The sequence below is a fragment of the Phodopus roborovskii genome, unplaced genomic scaffold (genome assembly GCF_943737965.1).
Source record: "Phodopus roborovskii unplaced genomic scaffold, PHOROB, whole genome shotgun sequence".
Taxonomy (NCBI): Eukaryota; Metazoa; Chordata; class Mammalia; order Rodentia; family Cricetidae; genus Phodopus; species Phodopus roborovskii.
Window position 1 is genome coordinate 37,367,307 of NW_026126433.1, and position 21,944 is coordinate 37,389,250.

Here is a 21,944-nt window from a genome sequence, read left to right on the forward strand (position 1 = left end):
GCATGATTTGTTCTGACTTCTCTTCTGCTGCTAAGTACCATATAGCCAACTGTTTCTAAATATCCCCAGCTGGATGTCTTACAGGCATTTAAACCTTAGCCTCTAGGAATCCAGTCTACTGTTTCCAAAAATATTTTTTGCTTTCTGCTTCAAACTGGAGTCTATATAACTTATTTTAGTGGGTGGCATCGTTGCCTGCCTAGCAGCTCAAGTCAGAAGCAGGAATGCCACTCTTCTCCCTTATTCTTCACTTCTTTTGTCTATTGGTCACCAAGGCCTTTAGATTATACTTTAGCCTTGAACTGTTTTTGTTTTCCTCCATCTCTGCTGTAACTATCTCAGTCCTTACTGCATGACCTTGCTTAGGGAAACTGGCTTCTACCCCTACTGTTTGTTGCCTTGCTTTAGTCCATTTTATCTCAATATACCTGGACTGCATTCACCATTCTGGCAGAAAGTAGACGAGTAGACTTTCGAAATGTCACTTTACAATTAATGGAGATGTGTGCATATATATATATATATATAATATATATATATATATAATATATATATATATATATTGTATATATATACTCCATTGTATGTACACAGAATATACAAATTTTAAGAATAATTTCTCCCACAATTGAGCTGCTGTCACCTTGGGGGTGGAATTTGGCAGTTGTTCCCTCATCCACAAACAGCCTTACTGAGCTCATTAGGATAGACAGGAAGAAGACATGGAAGTACACTGTGGAGATAGCTTGTGCAGGTTTTCTAAGTTGGATTTTGGCTATAAATGGGGAAGTTGATTGAAAAATAACACAGTTTTATTTAGGTCAAAATAATAATAAGTTTTTTTGTTTTTGTTTATTTCTTTGTTTGTTTAGATTATATACTGGGAGTTTTCCATGTTCTATCTCTAGTAAAGTTAAAGTTAGAAGACAAATAAGAGAGGGGCTGAAGTATGAAGAACCATGCAAACCAAAGGACTTGGACCAGGCTGAACTGGAAAACAGAATAAATCACCAGTGACCCTGAGCTGAAACATCTCTAGGGAAAGCCATTTTCCAAATATGCTGGACTTTGGCCCACAGTCTAGGACATTTCTTGCTAAAATATCACCACACTTCAAACAGATTTCTTGCCTTTAAATTATAGACAAAAACCAACCTGACACCATTTCATGTGGGTTTTTGGTTGGTTGGTTTGGGGCATCATATATACATACATACATACATACATGCATGCATACTCTTACTCTATAAAAAGTATAAAATATAGTATATTAAGTAAATATATTTTTTTCTCTATAAGACCTTGGATGCCTTCAAATGTGTTATTTAGTTCAGGCTAGCTCCAACTCAGGGCAATCCTGTGGCCTCGGTTTCACATATTCTGGGATCATAGGCATGTGTCCCACATGTGACTCTACGTGTTTTCAAATCAGGGGATAATTTGTAACTGGGACTGGTGGCACACACTTACAACCCCACCACTCAGGAGATATAGGCAAGAAGAACCACAAATTTGAGACCAACCTGGACTGCATAGCGAGTTCAAAGCCCACCATCTCAAAAAATTTACAAATTTCCCCTGCTCTCAAAGAAATTAGAAAGTTATAGCCTAACAACATGGTTGCTGGAGGCTTGGTGATGGAAATGAAATGGGTAAGAAATACAGAACAGTATATAGAAAGACTGTAATGCAGTCAGAAAGCAAATCATGCTGTTGGAGAGGATCAGAAAAGGTTCTCTGGTGATTCATAGCTCTTGAGCACATATGTGACACAGAGCCAGATTCTATGGAAATGAGGGAAGAATTTAGTGTGCCATACAATCAAACTTGCAGCTTATAATCTTATATAAAAATACCCACACCCTTTAAAGAGAGAATTGTCTTGATTTTTAGCAACTAAAACCAAACGGATGGTGCTTCTAAAGTCTGACGAGCAGTAGTTAGCCTCTGGTTTTGACAAATTAGAAGAACTGAAATCTGAAGGCTCCGGGCTGCTGTGATGGAGAAGTCAAAGCGGAAGTATTCTGCTGCAGTGAATTCTGCTGCATCTCTTTATGATGCAATATTGAAAGCTCAAACTATCGTCTTCCCCCAAGGCTATAGTTATTGTAACTTCTCAGAGACTGATAACTCATGTGCACAATCTAATCTGTATCATAATGAGCAGTGCAACTTTTTCTAATGACACCAAAGACAATCTAAGCTCTAGTCCAAGTTCCTCCAGCTGTTGCTAAGCATAGCTGTTCTCTGTCTCTGTCTTTTTCTCTCTGCCTGTCTCTCTCTCTCTCCCTCCTCTCTGTTGGGGGACAGCTGGTACCTAAGTTACAAATAGCAACAGCCCTCCATAATTGGTGGCCTTTATTTTGGTGACAATGAAGATTTGCCATAAAAGTGCTTCCCATATGAAGAAGACGTGGGCAGAGCCAGGGCTGCAGGTAGCGCGAACCCCTTCCTAATGCCCACAGCCATGCTGATGTTCTTTCTTTAGAAAATGATCATCAGTAATGAGAACCACAAAACCTTCTTGCTGCCTTGGGCTACCATTCAAGCTCTTCCCTTCATGGAAAATTCTCCAGTAAATCACCCACATATCTTCCTATGCCACACTTTGTAACCCACAAAATCTACTTGCTAGTCCCAGTTTATTCATGCCTTCATTCATTCATTTGAATGTGCATGCTTTGAGTGTCTAAAATGTGCCAGGCTCTGTGCTAGATGCTGGAGATACATAGGTGACCAGAGAAATCCAGTGATTGTCTTCTGGGAGGTTATGACCTCTGGATTAATGCTTACAAAGAATACACTTTCCAAAGAAGACATGAACCCTTTCCATTCCTAGGCTGGTAATAATTCAACATTTAGTACTCTATATATGTAAAACACAGTCTTAGGCACATGTAAATCTTAAATCATAACACCTTCAGAAATTTTTAAGAATATTATACTTATCTATATAAAGAATATGGAATGAATTAGAATATATTAAGGCCTATAATACAAATTCAAATCAAATGATTTTTAAGTTAGGAAAAAGACTGAAACATAAAGAGGGAGAATTATAAGAACCAAAGGAAACTCTTCAGATGAGGTGGCATTTAAGATACCCCGATTCATTACAGAGCACCCAAGTGCTCCACTAATTAGCTTTTAGTTGTCTTCTCTTGAAGACCTGATGGGTCTTCATTCTCTGGAGGTCCCTCAGTAAACCAGTGTCAGCATGCCTGTAAGATGACTAGACCCCTGTTTTTCAGCCCTGCACCTCATCCATCAGACATAACTGCCTTGGTACAGACATAACAGTTCTGTGGGATAATTGCATTTTAATTGAACAGTCTGTACTTCTCTGTAAACGCCTCTGCAGAAATGGAAGAGTGTGTTTGGCTTGATAAATAAAATCATTTATGCTAGAAATTCCTTCTGCATAGGGCTTATGAACGTACCTCACCTTGCCACTGCAAATATGTGCTGAGGACTTATTAATCGTTTTCTAAGTCATTTTACAATTTGAGATGGACATGGCCTGCCCAGTGTTTTCTCACACAGAAAAATCTGTGCACCTGCAAATGGGTGTGTGGGTGGCCTTCTTCTTCAGTGCCTGGGTTGTGATTGGAGCCCTGTAGAATTTTATATTTTAATTTTCCATGTAAATAGCTGGAGGGGGGTGGGCTTTGTCCACAGAGTAATGCATCCAGAGACATAAAGCATCACTTTTATTGGATGTATACACATTTCTGTGGTTTCCTTATTTTTGTTATGTGCACCCACTTTGGGAACCAGGAATGTTGGTTTGCTACCATTTTACATTCCTACTGGCTAGAAGGTAGGGCCGTACTTCAGACCGTACACTCTCTGGGATACCCAAGACTGGGATACCCAAGACTGCTGCCCACTTTGGGTTTTACTATCTTGTCTTCTTCATCTGTCCCTTTGAAAACAAACAAAACCGAACCCTGTATCTCCTTCTATACTTTAGAGAGCTATGATGCTCTAATCCAGTTAAGCTTCAGTCAATGAGACCACATGATTCCATGCCTGGTGCTGCCTAGCCAAATATTTCTGGTCTTGTTCCAAAATCCTCCTTAGCCAAAGTTTTTCAACCACAAAATGTGACTGACAGCAGTCCTTACGTGCATGGCTGTGAGGAATAAACATGCTTGTAAACATTCAGCATCGTGCCTGGCAGATTGTCAGTGTCCAGTAAGTAATGTCTATTGTCCCCAGTGTCCCTTTCTCATCTTCATTTCCCCCACCGCCATCTGTCCATTGTGCCTCTTGTTGTCCTATCACCTTTTGGGCTGATGTGGGGATAGACTAAGGGATATGGGGCGTGAACAGCCTTTGTCTCTGACAATGTGAGTGATGGAGATGGTATTATTTCCTCTGATTTAGTTTTGTTTTTTATTAAGCTCTGAAAATAACACCTGTCTCTAACCACAAAGCAGCAGGTTGAATTAAATTAGTCACATCTAAAATATGGCACTCCTTTTCCTAAAAGGAAAATGCTAAGGAAATAAAATGGAAGTGTGATTAGAAATCCATGTGTTGTGCAGCTTGCTTTATGCTACAGTGTATGTAGTCTAGAATCTAATATTAGCTCTCAGGCATGCACCACCCAGCTTAAGGGATTTTTTCCCATCTCCCAGGCAACTAGAAGCTTTCAGTCTGCCTTTGTGAAGGTCTGTGATGCTTGGGAATCTGCCTTAAAGTTATGTGCACTTCTACCAAGTGACAGTGTGACCCTCATGCTGGAGAGTAACATGTGCTCTAAACTGGAAAAGGGATATTTTTCTCTTTTTTTAGTGTGGGCTTACTCCTCCAGTGGAATTCAGAAGCTATGCAGAGGTGAGCCCTCAGTATAGCTGTAGGAGGTCAGGCCACTGGAAGGAAAGTGTAACAACTGACTAAGAGGACACTGTATGGGGTTTGGTTGTTGAGTTCCAGGTCCTGCGTTCCAGTGACACCTTCTGGTAGACCTCTCAAGTGTGCCTTCCTTGTACAAATTGTAGTTTATCATTTCTGGGTGATTCCAAAAGCGTTGTTCTAATTGTGAACCATGTTTTCTGCTTGGTGAGATGAATGGAGACCCCCCCTTTCTTGCTGTTCTGTTTTAGCTCACTGTCCTGTGCTTCCCTCAACAGTTCGCAAAGGTTACCGGATCCAAGCTGACAAAGAGAGAGACTCCATGAAGGTCCTGTACTATGTCGAGAAGGAGCTGGCTCAGTTTGACCCAGCCAGAAGGATGAGAGGCAGATGTGAGCATCTGTTAGCTTCATGTGGCCTGTGCTTCATTCAGGATTTGGTAGCTAAAGAGGACATGGGGGCCACCAGATTTGAAGCTCTGTGACACCACCACAGAAAATACCTCTACGTACACAAAAGGGAATAGGAGGGCTTCTGTGGGAAGGATGGGACAGTCACATGTGGTTCATGTTGTGTGTTGATTGCTGTGCTTTTGTGACCCTGGGTTTAAAGTGCTTTGTTAGAATAGTCCCCCTTACAGCCCCCTTTAAGTAATACTGAAAATGGTCACTTAAGATAAGGGATGGCTCAGTCAGTGAACTCATTGCTTGAGCAAGTGTGAGGACCCATGCTCAGATTTCCAGCACCCATGTCAAAAAGCTGAGTAAACAGATCACATCTATAACCCTAACCCCAAGCTGGCAGAGACAAGCCAATCCCTGGAGCTCAATGGGCACCCATTCTAGCCAGTCACTGAACTCCAGGTTCAGTAAAAGAACCTTTCCAAAAAGTAAGGTGGAGAGTATCACAGAAGCTATTGTGTCGACTTCATTCATTTACATAGGCGAGCATCCTCCCACGCACATCTGCACAGACACGCATGCACATGCAAGATGTGAATATTCAGCATCTTCTATCTCCAGCCCGAGGGACCCTAGTATGGAACAACCCACATGCCGACTTGCCATGTGGAGGCTGCAATGAACTCTGGTAAATAAATCTAGGAGAAAGAGGCTGGCAGTCCTCTGAGACACCCAACCACAAAGATTGTGGAGTGAGCAAGAGTCTGTGCCTCTTGTCAAAGAACGTTTTAATTACTAAGTCTGTTGGTGGCAGGGCCCCAACCCTTAACTTATCCACAGCCCTGGAGACTGCAGCTGACACTGCTGATTCTTTAGAGTGGGTTCCAAATTACTGTCTGTCAGGGAAGGCAGAACAGTGCAGGTCTGACTTGGATGGGCTAATTATCAAGAGGATGCTGGCAACCCTGGCAGTGAGGTCACTAGGCACTTTCTTTGAACCCTCTTCTTCTTGGAACCAACAACAGACTTGATGGAGCTGTTGGGAAAACAGTCCCAGACTAGAGGAACTTTATTCAGATTAAGGACAACATATTCCACCCAGTTTACAATTCTAAATTCATCCTGTCTGTGTTGCAGCCATTGCTGCGTCCTCCCACCAAACTGACTATAAAAAGACCATCTCCAGATTGGAATGTCAAGAATGCAGATGTCACTGCACTTGACAAGCTCATTGTAACAGTGTTGTCATAGATCTCTGTAAGCGGACAGTGAGAGAGATCCTAGATCAAGGAGAAGCTGGGGCAAGAAATTTACCTGTATCATGGCTTAGACAAAAAGTAAATAACTAGGATCAAAAGTAAAAGATGGACTTGAGTATATGTGGTGATGTCTCTGGGCTTGACCACCTGAATCCAAATGGTGTTCAAAAACTGGCTGGTCTCAACATAGTGGAATCTTAGAGTTGAAAGAGGCCTTAGAAAAGGTCCATGCCAACCTGTGCACTGCCCAGCTGAGGCAGCAGAGGGGTTGGAGTGTAGTAATGGATTTAGAAGAATTTAGATGGTTCCCAGTCTTGTGACTTATATATAAAAACTTTTGAGCTAAGCCAAGATTGGCCTGCTAGCATGATACATGTTGAGACTATGGTGGTTGAATGTTGAGACCTTGAGGTGATTATTGACTTCATTTCCTATGGACGAGGAAATGATCCAGGGAGAGAAAATAACCAGTGCCAAGACTAGAACCCAGATCACCTACTGCCTCCAGATTGTCACTACAACTGTTGTTGAATGACTCAAAATATAGTTCATTTTAGAGGTTGGTTCTATCCTGAAGATCTGAGAAAGCCCCAGAGCAGGTCATGGAATGGTTAGTCTAGAAAATCTCATTATAAAATAGGTATCTTGGTTTCACAGATTCGGTAAGAATTGGGGGTTTGAGGTCCAGGTTCATGAATTTGTTGGCCACTGTGATTCTCCTTTGTGTTACCCTTGTAAGTGGTAGTTGCTCATGGATGTTTACATTCTTGGAATGTCTAGAGCAGGAGTCTGTAAACAGTATCTCCTGGGCACAGGCATTTCAATTTCTGTTTTTTAAAAGTTTTATTGGAATACAGCCAGGCTAATTCGCTTATGTATCTTCTATAACTTCTTGTTGAATGGTGGAACTGAATGGTTATAGCTGGTATGGCTCAAAAAGCCTAAAATTCCCTGCTTGGTCCTTTACTGAAAATGTGTGCCCTTGTCCTAAACTGGCATTATTAGATGTCTGTCAAAGGGTACATTGATGTTTGTGTCCACCTTGGCAAAAATTTTAGTGTAGCATATAACCTGGACAGCTTGTTACTAGGGGTAGTGAGGTAATGATAGCACTTACAGTCTGGAGAAATGAAAATGTCAAGTATTACCTGAAATTTGCAGGACGTTCTGAGCCAACAACATTGTTTTGCATCAAATGTGTTCTAAAGCTTTTTTTTTTTTTTTTCTTTTTTTGTATGTTTCTGAGGGAATTGGAATTCATGGAATTGTGAGGGAATGTTCTAGATTTTAGCCAGTGATCCATGAGCTGTTTGCTGTTTACTTTTAAAATAGGCATAATGGCTGGAGAGATGGCCCAAGAGGGTAAGAGTGCTTGCTGTGCAGGCATGAGGACCTCAGTTTGGATCCAGATATCTATATCAAAAGGTGGATATGGTTGCAGTTTCCAGTAACTCCAGCTCTAAGGAGGCAGAGGCAAGAGGGTCATTGGGGCTTGGTGGCCACCAGCCTAGCTCCAGATTTGGTGTGAAAATAAGGTGAACACAAAAAGTCCTCTGGCTTCCATATACATACACATAGGCATGCACCACACACACACACACACACACACACACACACACACACACACACACACACACACACACACTTTATTTCTTTGAGATGTAGATAAGTTTAAATTTTATTATAATTCAAAATGGTTCCATGAGTAAATTCTATTCCTGTGTGTTGTTGGTAAAACAAGAGTAGGAGGTCCTGCTATTGTGCAGAATTCCTCTTCTCCCAGTATCACTTGGGATGGAGGGAAAGCAGAGGGAACCTGAGATACACATTGCTGCATTCCCGAATCTAATCTTGGCTTACCTTTCACTTGGCAGCAAGGACTTTAAACCAGTAAATGTTGTTTTAAATAATATTTTTGAAGTCTCAATGAAAAGATTTAAAAAACAAGTGGATCCAGTTACACTGCAAATAGGTTCACTAGATTTGTTTTTTAGATAAAATGAAATTCAATATATTTCTAAGTTCTATAAATAATCAGCTTCTCAGGGTTTTTTTTTTCAGCCTAGTTCATAAAATTGTGGTCCTTGTTTATAAATGTTTTTGCACAAAGCCACTTAGGAAGCAAAAAAGCTGTGACTAGGCACCTTTCTTACATTTTTAGGCTGGGGCCAGAGTTCAAGCTACAGCCCAGTGGACAGAAAGGTGAAGTCCATTCTCCTTATCTCCAAACTTGTAGCCAGGCCACTCGTGACCACATGCACATGGAAGGGAGGGAAACAGACCTTAGAAGTAGATCTGATGCTACTTGGGCATGATATTATAGGTTTCTGCATGAGCATGGTCTAAAAGGCAAGCTTACTGAAATCAGGCATACTTTGAGCTCTTTGGGGAATGGAATGGTGGAAGGAGAGTAGAACAGGGCTTCTTCTAAAGTATGGTGGTGATACTAAGCCCCTTTCTTGGGACTGGATCAGCAGTAGGGAAGATGCTATGAATGATAGCGTTTTCTCCCTTTTTGTCTCTTTTGAGCCAACATGGCTGGGACCATCAAAGTTCATCACAGAAATTATATAGGACAGAGGAAAACATTTGAACAAGGATGATGTACTAGGAGGCCAGCTGCAGACAGCCTGAGTTCTGGGAAGCCTGCCTTAGGTGCAACAGAGACAATTGTCCTCCTGTTCCAAGAACTGCATGTAGGAAGCCTCCCTCTCTGTAAGCAAGTTGGTGTTGAGCTGCAGCCAATTCCTGCTGAGCTAGGAACACAAATACCACCCCTGCAGATCTACAGCACATACTAGTAAGGACCAAGGCCCCAGGCAGGAGTTTCTGGAGTGTTCAATCTCAGCCCTTAACAGCATTCCCTTTCTAACATGTAGAAAACTGTAATGCTTGCTTCTGTCCCTGCAGATAACAACACCATCTCAGAACTCAGCTCCCTGCATGATGATGACAACAATTTCCGTCAGTCTTACCACCAGATGCGGAGCAAGCAGTTCCCCATATCCGGGGACTTGGAGAGCAACCCTGATTATTGGTCAGGTGTCATGGGAGGCAACAGTGGGACCAACCGGGGGCCAGCCCTGGAATATAACAAAGAGGACCGAGAGAGCTTCAGGCACAGGTGATGTCCGGCAGTGGGCAGGGTCCACCTTCTGTCCTATATTATTCTCCCACATCTCTGTCTATGGATATAGAATATCTCTTTCATATATATATATATATATATATATATATATATATATATATATCCTTGTGAACTGTGTGAGAAGTAATCATTTAATGCTTTTTGAACTGTGTGACTTAGGCCCCTTAATGAATTCAGACATTGCTTTGTTCATAGTTTTATCCTATGACCTTTAAAGATTCCCACCCATTGTCTCCATTGTCACCCATCCTATTAACATCCTTGTAATTAATCCAGGCACTAAGGAATTTGCCCAGGGTGATAAGCCCAGTCAACCTTTAACAATTTGTGTGACACCTTCCTCCCTAACTGGCACCTTTACCCATCATTTGCCATTGAAGGAGAGTAGACAACATCTTTCTTTTACCCACTGCAGAGGTCTCTTTGACTTCCTGGCTTAATAGGTAACTTGGTCCTTGGCTCTGAGAGAGGAACAGTCCTCTCTATGTCCTCTATGTCATCAAATATTCCTGTCTCCTGGGACCAGAGCCATGTGTTACTATTTGCTGTGGGCTGTTGAGGGTGGGTGAAGTGCGTGGCTGTCAACCAAGGGTCTCATCCTGATCAAAAAGTGATCTGTTTTAGCACTACACAGATCACAAGTATTTTCAAATATAACACTCTAGTCTGATCTATGCTCTTGCGGGACATGCGGTGTGAAAGGTGCCTGGTGACTGACTCATCCTGGCTGGAGGACAGAAACTGGGCCTCTGGAACGCTGTGGGTATCCTGCAAGGTTTCCCTGCAGACATAGTAACCAGTGACCATCTGCCTGCAGCCAGCCGCGCTCCAAATCCGAGATGCTGTCACGGAAGAACTTTGCCACAGGCGTGCCAGCTGTGTCAATGGACGAGTTGGCAGCCTTCGCAGACTCCTACGGCCAGCGGTCGCGACGTGCCAATGGCAACAACCACGAGGCGCGGGCGGGCAGCCGCTTCGAGCGCTCGGAGTCGCGGGCCCATGGCACCTTCTACCAAGATGGTTCGCTGGACGAGTACTACGGGCGCGGGCGGAGTCGCGAACCTCCGGGAGACGGGGAACGCGGCTGGGCTTACAGTCCTGCGCGTCGCCGGCCGCCCGAGGATGCTCCGTTGCCGCGCCTGGTGAGCCGGACCCCGGGCACCGCGCCCAAGTACGACCATTCGTACCTGAGCAGCATGCTGGAGCGTCAGGGGCGAGCCGAGAACACCAGCCGCGGTGGCAGCCTGGAGACACCATCCAAGTTGGGGGCTCAGCTCGGTCCGCGCAGTGCGTCCTACTATGCTTGGTCGCCGCCTGCCACTTACAAGCCGGGGACCAGCGAGGGTGAAGATGATGACGAAGCCGCAGATGATGATGCACTGCCACCCTACAGCGAGCTGGAGCTGAGCCGGGGACCTTCCTACCGCAGCCGCGACCTGCCCTTCCACAGCAACTCAGAAAAGAGGAGGAAAAAGGAGCCCGCCAAGAAAACCGTGAGAGTGCACCCAAAATCCTACGGAACTGGGAGGAGGTTGTGGGGTGCAGGGCGGGAAATACGGTGTTGGAAGCCCAGGAGAGGCACCAAGTCATCAACTTCACTCTATCCAGAATCAGGTAGAGGAAATAAGGGTGGGACCCTCAAGAGACAACAGCAGCAAAAAAACTTATTATTTAAAAGTAGATAATGAGTAGGTTATTGTAGGAAAGACCTTCAAAATTGTCCCCACTGCCCTTTACCTAGGTTTTTGTGGTCTTCTTGCAAAATATCCCATGCATGCTTATGCGGGCATTCTTCTTTCCCAGAGACAAAGGATACCTTTGATAGTGTCTGCAGGGTACCCTAAGTGCCTTGCATATGTGATGGAAGCCTTTTCCTCCACTCGGTTCTCTTGTAAATGGACTTACATAGAGCAGTCTGCACTTCCTTCAGCCCCTGAAAGTGGGCTGTGGACTTCAGAAACATTGGGAAATAGTCACAGTGGGACACCAAAGTACTTCTGATCCCCACCTATCCCTACCCCATACCCCCACCCTCCCCCACCTGCCACTCCCAACACACACACACACACACACACACACACACACACACACACACACACACACACACACACTGTGCTTTGGATATCACTCTCCATGTCCAAGAATTTCTGTTCATCAGGTAACCTGCCTCCTTGGCATTTTGTTTTCTCCATCCTAAGCTGGGCTGCCCTGCCTACCCACCTTCATCTCAAACCCAGGGCTCTGCCTGCCCTAGACAAACATTCTACCACTATCCTCAGCTCAGGGGTCTTTTTTGAGTATGCAATATGGAGAGGACAATGTACAGGAAAAAGGTGTTTGGCATTATTATTAACCCCCAAGAAACTAAGTGTCTTTTGCTGTTCTTGAACTACAGAAATGCCATAACCAAGGCACTATGATCGAGGAAGAAACTTTCAGGTGACTTCAGGTTAATGGTACACCACCCACACCTAGTATTGTAGAGTTCTCACTGTCATTATTCTTCAGACAATGGAAAGTTACTTATTGGCCATGGAACCAAGTTCCGTCTGAGGTATATTGGCTTTGGCATTTTCTGGGCTTTGGAATAACTGTCACATGTCTAACAAAGTTAAGGTGTGCCTGGGTTTGAGCAGGTGCCCCACTCTCCCAGTTAGCCATCAGTTGTGTCTGTTGCTCTATGGGTCAGTGGTTTAATGTGGGGCTCTCTCTGCTTTTCCCTAGAATGACTTTCCAACCAGGATGTCCCTTGTGGTCTGATGGTTTCAAGACACATCTCTGGATCACTAGAAATCAGACACAGACTTCGGGAAGAGACACAAATCTGAGAGCCAGCAAGCCTAGGACCTTCTCTGGCCAGCAACCACCTTGGAAGATTTGCTGATCTCTGCTCTGGCAAGGAATAGGAGGCACCCTGTAAGGAGGCTAATTCCAAATCCTAGTGCTCATCTAGCTTGAGAAACTTACCGAGAAAACAATGATGTGTGAGAATATACCACATAATAACCTTGCCTAACCCCCCCCCATTTCCTTAGCAGAATCAAGACTCTGTGTCCAGTTCTGAAACAGGTAGTTTTGGACCCCTGACTTCTAGAAATTACCTATGCCTGTGGTTGTTTTTCTACAAGTGCTGTTTGTTCTGTGCTTAGAGGCAGAAGAATTTATTATATCATTAGAAGCCCTTCTGCTCACAAAAGAGATAACTTAAAGGTAAAATGTACCTTTTATCCCCATCACTTCCAATCATTGGTCAATGAGTCTTGCTATGCTAAAATCAGAAGGCCTTTGGTGAGCTGAGTGGCAGTGACCTCCTGGGCAATCACTGAAATGACTTCAATTTGCTGCTCTGACTCACAATTCTTAAGTGGCTAGGACAAACAGAGGCTAGTACTTTGAAACTCTGTCTAAGTGGTCTTTCCTTTTCCATTTGGAAGACATTGGCTGCCTTTCATCTTTCTGTTGTGCACGGTGAAATCCAAGCCTTGAACCCCTAAGGCCTCTTTCTCTCCCTCTCCTCCACTGAACTTTTCAGGGGCAGGTGCATCTGAGAATGTCCCACTCCACTCTGCAGGGTGAATAGCTTGTCATCGGGTGCCCTTGACAGTTGTTTAAAACACACACATGAAAGAGGAGGACAAAAGGAGAAGGCAGTGACGCCAGATAGAAACTGGGAAAGCATCTGAGAAAAATAACATATAGTTCCATTATGTCTTGACTGTGGGTTGTTTTCCCACAAACACTCAGTTTTTTTAATTTGTACTACATTTAAAGATTATTTCTGCCATCCTGATTCTGCCACTGCAGGGCACCAGGGATATGGTGTCCCCTTCCCTTGGCCTCACTGGTCTGCCACCATAGATGCTTTGGAGATAAGAAGGACACTGATTTCTCGGCACAAAGCACTTCCTCTTCCTACCCTTGCAAAAATAATTGGTTTTGCCTAAATCCCAAATTGAGAAGGCTCTGGACTTTGTAATGTGGGTAAACTGCCAAAGTGGCCACGAGTTCTTCCCTTCTCAAGTTCCTGTGCATGGAGTTTGTCCTTTCTTGCTGCTCACTGACCCTATCAAATGTACCTGAACTATCTATCCTAAATGGTGAGAGTAGAGCCTGGCCACTATTGTCAACTCAGCAGACACAGAAGAGCATCTAGCCACAACCAACAAAAGAACTGCCTAGCTGAGCCGAGCCCAAACTGGGGGTTCCCCCTTGAGAGAAGTTTGGTACTCCTATGTGTCCATTTATCATCAAGGATAAACCTCTCTCTTGTCAGAACTCACCCAACCTTAGGTGTCTTACAGCCTTCACTTTCTTTGACAGACTTTGCAGTCTGCCTTATTGTGGCAAGATATAATTGGGTGAAATGACTGAAGGAAGATGATGCTTGCCACCCCATAGTCCAGTGGTAGTCTATTCTCTACTTACTGATCTATGTGTAGCCTCTGAAGAAGGTTGACCAGAATTTCCAGGGTCACTTGACTGGAATTCCGGAGTCTGTTCTACTAGCATCCATTGTTCTTCATGACATTTCCAAAACTGTCCCATTGTCTCATGTGTGTAATGTAGGAAGCTGCTGGGTGAAGGTTGGAGGGATACGCTAATATCATTGCCTGAAGAAGAACTGGCCTGCCAAAGGATGTCACAGTTGCTTCGGCCTGCCCTTAGATGGAACAGGAAGATACTTCAGACCAGTGCTGGCACTTCCAAGGGCTGGAAGAAGAAGCCATAACCCTGGTGCTGAGTTTTAAACTTGCTAGTGTCCCTGGCCTCAGAAAGCCTAGGTCTGGTCTGTCTGTTTGGACTGTAAAACAATATGACAGAAACATCATTTCTTAATCACCAGCTTTTGATTTCAACTTGCTCAGGCCTTTTGAAGAATATTTGGTAGCTGCTGTAGCTATTGTTATACTGAGCACTGTGTCAGGCTTCTTACCACCAAAGAGCCCCATAGCACAGGCTACAGAGACCAAATATATTGCTTTGTAAAGCCAGAGGCATGTATGAGCTTGGTGAAAACTGAGGGGAACATGAAGTTCCAAAGGCAACAAGACTATAGGATGACAATTTAAAAAAAAAAAAAAGTCAAATCAAAGATGATAACAGGCTTTTGAAATAAGTGGGGAGCAAGGGCACAGGTTGCTCTTTGTGGGTTTGCATGAATCATTTGGGCTTCCAGGCCTTCAGTTGAGAGAGAAAGCAGTTGTTTCTGGGTATGTGGATAGGAGATAATGCTGAATGGAGAAGCAAATCTGGCTGTCCTCTGTGCCCTTGACTTTTCTTTACACATCTCTTAGGTTTTTTCTCCAAATAGTGTATCCTGCATAGGAAGTGCCTATATATATATTGGTTCTTTTTCTGTCTTTCTAGGGCATAAAGCAAGTCTGGTATAAGATGCAATCTCCATCCACTTGAGTCCCTACAATTTAATAAGGAAGCTAAGACATGCCCAAGAAAGGATAGGATATTTTATGCATATGATAGGAAATAGTGCTATGGAAAAAATTATAATAAACCCAGAGATTTAAATTTTTTAAAAACTTAAATGGGAATATTTTGATATTTAAGTGTTGTATTTGTCTATCCATCCCAGTTTTGGGGGGACATACTCAGTGATCTGCAAAGCCAGGCTGTAAATATCTAAACTGAAAAGAGGTGAAGGAGAATGGAGAGGGAGAATGGCAAGGGCCCTGGAGGGCTGGTGCTAGGGCTCCTGTCTTTGCCTATGAGTCACAGCTGAGTCAGGCCCAGGCTGGAGGAGGGCGTGTGGAAGCAGGTGGCGGGAGGTGTCGTGATGCACTCTGAGTTCTTCTCTAGGCCATGTATCGACTCATTAGGAGACTGAGGACAGTTTTTCCATCCAAGCCAAGCCCAAAGGGAGCTCAGCATCTGGTTCTCCAGGCCCTCCTATCTACAGCTGGAGGTGCAGTACTTTCACAAATGCAAGAAGTCTCACACGGGCCTGGCATCTTGCCTCACTTCTTAAGATTCCCACTTTGTGCTTGGTGTGGGGCTAGGCACACCAGGATGAGCAGGGGCTGGCACTAAATATAAAATCTGGTTAGATCCTAAGCAGTCTTTGTGAGGAATGAGGCAACCAATGATGCTTTAGTTTATTCACACCCTATCCCTTTTCAAATAGACAGATAAACCATCACTCCCATAAATGAACTCACAAACCTGTTCAACCTTTAGATTCCCAATCTTTAGGTTTTTCCTGCTGGACCTGTGTTCCTCAAAATTATCTGGCTATAAGAATTACTTGAATTAGCAGAGAACTCGAGTTTGGTTCCCAGCACCTTCATGACGGCTCCCAGCTGTCTGTAACCCCAATTCCAGGGGACCAAATGATCTCTTAGAGCATCTGGGAGCACTATATTCACATGGTGCATGTACATGTAGGCAAAATACTTGCAACATAAAAATAAATACATTCTTAAAAATTAAGAAAGGGGGCTGGAGAGATGAATCTGTGGTTAAGAGTACTGGCTGCTCTTCCAGAGGACCCACATTCATTTCCCAGCACCTGGTGCCTCCCAGCTCCAGTTCTAGGGGATCCAATACCCTCTTCTGGTTTCCACAGGTACTGCACACACATGGTGCACACAGACACATGCAGGTAAAATACACCCATAAAAAAGAAGTAAAGCATTTAAAAATACTTGGTAAAATAATGACTTGCCTGGAGAGCTGGGAATGTGATCATAGTTGGTAGTACTTACTTAGTATGCATGAAGCCAGGGTTCAATACCCAACACTATGAACTAGGAGCAGCAATGCATGTCTGTAATCCCAACAGTTGGGAGATAGAGGCAGGAGGTTAGAAATTCAAGGTTATCCTTGGCTACATAGTGAGTTCAAGGCCAGCCTGGGCCACATAGTACTTAAAGAACCAAACAATAATAAATAAAAACAAACAAACAAAAAACACAAAGATGACTTCACTGCCACTGTCAAAAACTGTTGTAGGGCTATGCTTTGGAGGATGGATGGGTGGATCTGGAGTAAAGATTTGTACTCTGAACATGTACTTTCTGAGAGCCTTGTAATAGATGCCTTTGGGTAATATTATCCTGAATCGTACCTCAGCTGCGCCTCTAACTCCTGGCTGTAAGTTTTGTTTGGGCTGTGATATTTTCAAATATTAAGGTGAGGTTCCTCTGACTCCCTTGGGACTGGCACTGATAAGGCACCCAGCAGTCTGGCTATGACAATGGAGACTGGCTCACCACAGTCCAGCAGGGAGAGAGTTGGAAGCCCTCCCCAGGAATCTGCTTGAAAAGTTCCAACCCCCACAATAGTGATCTGTTGTGACAGGCTCAGATCAGACAACAGGAATTACAGGTAATTTTCTTATTCCCTTGATGCCATCCTGAATAAAACTTGGATCCTGAATAGAAAGAAAGGAAACATCAGGGAAAATGGCAAATGTAAATCATTTTTAAAAGGTACAAATTAACAGCCTCCCTAATAACATAATTTTCATGTTAGGATCAAAAGCGGGATGGAGAAAAATAATAAAATATACAACAGTACCCCTTCCAAAGTCAGGCTTAATTGTTGCCAGAATCTTATGGGAGTTTAGAAGTGATGTGTAGAGTTTAGAAACCATCCAAGGTCCTAGAAGCAAAATAGTGCCTAGTTTTCCTTGCCAGGACCCTACTTCCCTAAAGTAGGGAGAAGTTGAGTTGCTTCAAGCAACTGAGGTTAGCACCGAGGTTGGTTTTTAATGCTATGTGCATTACTTTTATGATACATTGCAGTTTACAGACCACTTCCACAAGCATTCTCATTTGTTCATCACAGAGAGCCCTGTGATAGAGGCAGGGCAAGTGTTCCCCATTGTTCAAAATGTGGAGCTGAAGCTGGCTATGCCAAGTGACTCTCCTATTGACTAATAAAGGCTTTTAGACTCTTTAGATGGCCTTCTGACTGTCTAGGGTTCTTCCTAACAAGTATAGTACTTGCAACCCGATGTGTGGTGAGGAGAGTCCTGGATTCAGTGGTGAAGAGGAGCCATGATGACAGGCATTTGCCACTTCATATATGGGCATGCTGCTCCTAGAAGTCTGCCCTGATGGGGGGAGGCATCTTTGCTGGGAGAGTTTCATGCTGAGCACCGTGCTTTAATGGGGATAAGGCTCTGATGAATTTCTAAGCCAAGCTACAGGTTCATTCCAGCTCAGAATTCCAGGGTTGAGGGCAGGAGCCATCATCTTCACTATATTTTTAGGGTTTTTAAAGGTGAAACTGAGGTCCATATCTAGAGGAAGACAAAGAAGGAGAGAGAGGAGAGAGTTGTAGCAGTTAAGCTAAAAGTCTTGTTTAGAGTTTTTGGTGGGGCTGACTGGACAGGGGGTATATGTGGTCTTGTTCTTTTTACCTAGAAGGCTGAGAAAGATGCCCTTATCTTGTCTCCTGCCACATATATTAACAAAGGTGTTAGACACCACTCCATGAGACATTTCCTTGTGAAAATAAAGAACGTGCCATTAAATCAGTGAGATGAAGAGAAGACACCTACTCCACGAGAGTCACCTGCCCAGTTGTTTCTGTGCCTTGTCTGTGACATCAAAACTGAAATGTTTGTGTCACCGTTGCTCATGATTTTCCCCCTATGTCAAACATACAAAGTGCATTCGATTGTAATGTTTTAAAGTTAATAAAGCATTTTCATCTACTTTTGTTATACTCAACGTAATTATGGTTTGCTGTAATCTCATAGTAAGTTTTCTCTCCAAGATAAAGAATCATACAAAGTCACAATGTGTGGAAATGGAATTATGAAGCTAGGTACTCATTACTGATAACCTAATAGTAATACAGTACCCACTCTCCAGAGAATGGTCTAAGTACTATTCTGTAGAGGTGGACACAGGCAGCTACTGTGTGTTCTAATAGATTCCAATGAGCTATGGGCCAGGTTAACTATTGACACTCACTGCCGTAATATTCAGGACACAGAGTAGACGTGGTAGTTGGACAATATCTGACTCATTTTCAAGAGAGTCAGCATTTGCCTGATAGAACTTAACCTTTGGGGAAGGGAGGAGGGAACCCATTTGTGGAAGGACATTTTCATGTATAATGAGATTGGAGAAATGCCACAGCACCATAATTAAGGGAAGGCAATTAAAACCCTTTGTGAACATACATAAGGGTAAGTACCTTGGGGAGCTATTAATCCTTTTGATGGCCAGGATCTGTCAAGGGATTTCAGAAAACCCATCCTTGATTAAAACATTTGGGCTTAACTCTTTTCTTTTAGTAATTCTGTTAAAAATATTTCCATGTAGATGTAATTTAAAATTAGATTCTAAAGCAGTTAAGCTCTTATACCTCTTCTGGACTTCCTTGCTATTTGGTTAATGTTTTAACTCCATCTTGATTTTTCCAGCCCTTGTAAAATGTGTGTGTGTGTGTGTGTGTGTGTGTGTGTGTGTGTGTGTTTAATGTCTCCAGTATGTTTAGAATCACCCCTCCGCCTTTGCCCCACACATCTTTTCTGGCTGCATTTTAGATTTCATCGTGAACTGTTTTTCTTCCTGAAGGGAGTTTTCTTTTTGTGCTGGTCCCTTGGTAGGATATGCTGTTGGTCTTTGTTGATCTCCGTCAAAGTGTTTTGTTATCCTGCCTGACAGAGAATCTCACTTATGAGTTACTTTCCATCACCATCTTCCTCCTGACTCCCACAGTGGCTTTTCAGGGACCACTCACCCACTCAGTTTTTCTTCCTTTGTCAGCAACCTACCTTGTTCTTCTGGCTATTAAAAACAAAACAAAACAAATAAACTTTCTTATTTATTCTTCTCCTCTTCTTCCTCATGTCTCCCAATCCCACCCATCTCCCTTCCCCAACCCCAAATAAAACAAAGTAAAATTTAAGAGAAAAAAAGGGAGTAAGTGGAAGAAAGGGAAACTCTCATCATGGAAGCTGCAGTGTGATGGGGTGAGTCACGTAGTAACCGCCTTTATCCATAGTCTCTACGTGCACATGTCCATCACAGTGAGTCACTTGTCTGGTTTGAGCTCCCCATCTCTCCTCCCCCCTCCCCGCCAGGTTCTGCGGCACCAGGCACCATCGATGCTGGGCCCTCACTGGGAGCCTTCCTGCTTCCTGCTTCCGGCCGCTTTTAAACTTTCCCCTTAGTCTGTAGCGTTCTTAGGTTTTAATGAACGCATCACTGTGGATTTCTTATTTATTCACATTGGGACTTGTGCTCCTCCAGTCTGTGGGATGGTTTTTTGTCAAATATAGAAAACTTTAAGCTATTAACACATCAAATATTTCATCTTCAAACTCTCTTTTGACAAATCCAATTAAATGATAACATCTTTTTGTTCTACTCTCTGTATTTCTTAATATAGTTCGTGTGTTTTCTCTTTCTTTGTCTTCTGCTCTCTATTCTGGGTCATTTCTTCGTGTTTATATTACAATTCACTGATTTTCTCATTGGCTGATTTAGTTGCAATTCTAATGGGCTTTCCAGTTTTGGGTGTTCAACTTCGTTCTTTTTACAAATCTACATGGTCATTTTCATAGTGTCATATCTTATTCTTATGCATAGTTCCCTTTTATTTCTTTGCAACTATCCATCTACATTGTACAGCTCATATTTCAATACCTGCAATGTTTGTGATTTTGATTTTAACTGTTGCTCATGATTTCCTGTGTTTTTCTTTTTATTTGTGAACATATGTGATGAAATATCATAATATGTTAGTATCAATCAAGGAAGACCTTTCTATATATACACAGCAACCAGGAAGCCTAAAACTAAGGGACAACTAAGTAAAGACATGCCAGGCAGAAAAAAAATAAAGTATTCATATTTCTGTTAAGCCAATAAAGAAACTTGACATGTGGTTCAGAATTGAATCTTTGTAAGAGAATGGTTACTTAAATAGGAACATGCCTTTAATCCTAGCACTTTGGAGGCAGAGACAGGCAGATCTCTGAGTTCAAAGCCAGACTGATCTACAAAGCAAGTTCCAGGACAGCCAGAACTGTTACACAGAGAAACCCTGTCTTCAAAACAACGACAACAATAACAGCAACAAAGTAAGGAAAGAGTTGACTTATCGTAGACCTATCATATGAGATAGAATGAAGGGAGACACAATCATCTATTTTACTTTACTTTGGCTAAATCCATTCCAAATTTTTATGTACTTTGAATTCAAAGAAATAAAAAGTAGGCTGATTTCAGATTCTCCTGGCAGAGACATTCTAATTCTTATCATACCATGTAGGTGAAATTTCCATTCTTTGCTGAATTGGTTTTAAGGATTTCCTGAATGCCTTTCAGGTGGTCTTAGAAAACTCACCCAATATGGCAGGAGTAGAAGAGCTGGGAAGTCCAGACAAGGGAGTTGAGTTAGGTTGACTCGCCATCTAGTGGCATACATTCACCAAAAAGCCCGAATCTCTTAACTTTCCAGGAGTCAATGTGCTGGACAGAGGCAATGATGCTACTCAAGAGGTATGTTCTCAAAAAGCTGTACATGAACCATCCTTAGATGAAGAGCTACAAGTCCCCAGTGGCTACTGGGAGAGGGAGAATTGGTTTCCACCAGGTACAGGCTCCCACATGGGATGTCTAATCACAAGAGCTTAGTTTTCCCTCACACCTTGAAGAGTACTTTAAAAACATAATATGGAAAATTCTGAACCCAGAAACCACACAACAAAGCTTACCACCTCCACATGGATAGCTCCTGGTACACACAAAATGATTGCCAAAAGTTAATTCACATGTGTTCCTTAAAATTTTATTTAAAAAATTTAAGAACTTCATACATGAGCATTGTACATACATCACTCCTCCTCCTCCTCCCTCCTCCCATGTTCCCTTCCCCTCTCCCAAATTCATGATCTCCAATTACTGTTGTCATACACACACATGCACACAGGTATATAAAACTACCGAGCCCATTTGGCATTGCGCATATTCACATGCATCCAGGTACCACAGCACATCCTGCAGGCAGAGCATCATTTATAGATTGCAGGGTTTGTAGTTGGGTTGGCTTTTACCCTTCTCTTGAAGCATGAGGAGCATCTTCCAGTACCATGAATACTACTAGACTGTAGAACTCAAGGTTCTAGGTAGGCACCAGCTCGACTTCTTCTCCATATTCAATAACCATATTATATAAGTATTGTCTTCAGCAATAGAGCCTTACCTTCAGTTTGTGAAGTGCAACCAATAGCCTTAGCAATAGCCTGGGTTGTTTGGGGTTTCCATGGCCAACAATTTGATTAGTTGTAACACTAGT

General features: G+C 43.0%; 1 protein-coding gene across 1 annotated transcript in view; it reads left to right on the top strand.

Annotated features, from left to right (window-relative positions):
• Ildr2 (immunoglobulin like domain containing receptor 2) overlaps positions 1-12,829 on the top strand; it is a gene marked incomplete at its 5' end in the record, with an annotated part of 54,154 nt that extends 41,325 nt beyond the window's left edge. The window contains 4 exons of the mRNA XM_051185755.1: positions 5,139-5,252; positions 9,431-9,644; positions 10,486-11,161; positions 12,393-12,829. Coding sequence (XP_051041712.1) covers positions 5,139-5,252; positions 9,431-9,644; positions 10,486-11,161; positions 12,393-12,428 — 1,040 coding nt within the window. The remainder of the gene's footprint in view (positions 1-5,138; positions 5,253-9,430; positions 9,645-10,485; positions 11,162-12,392) is intronic.
• Positions 12,830-21,944: the final 9,115 nt, after the last annotated feature.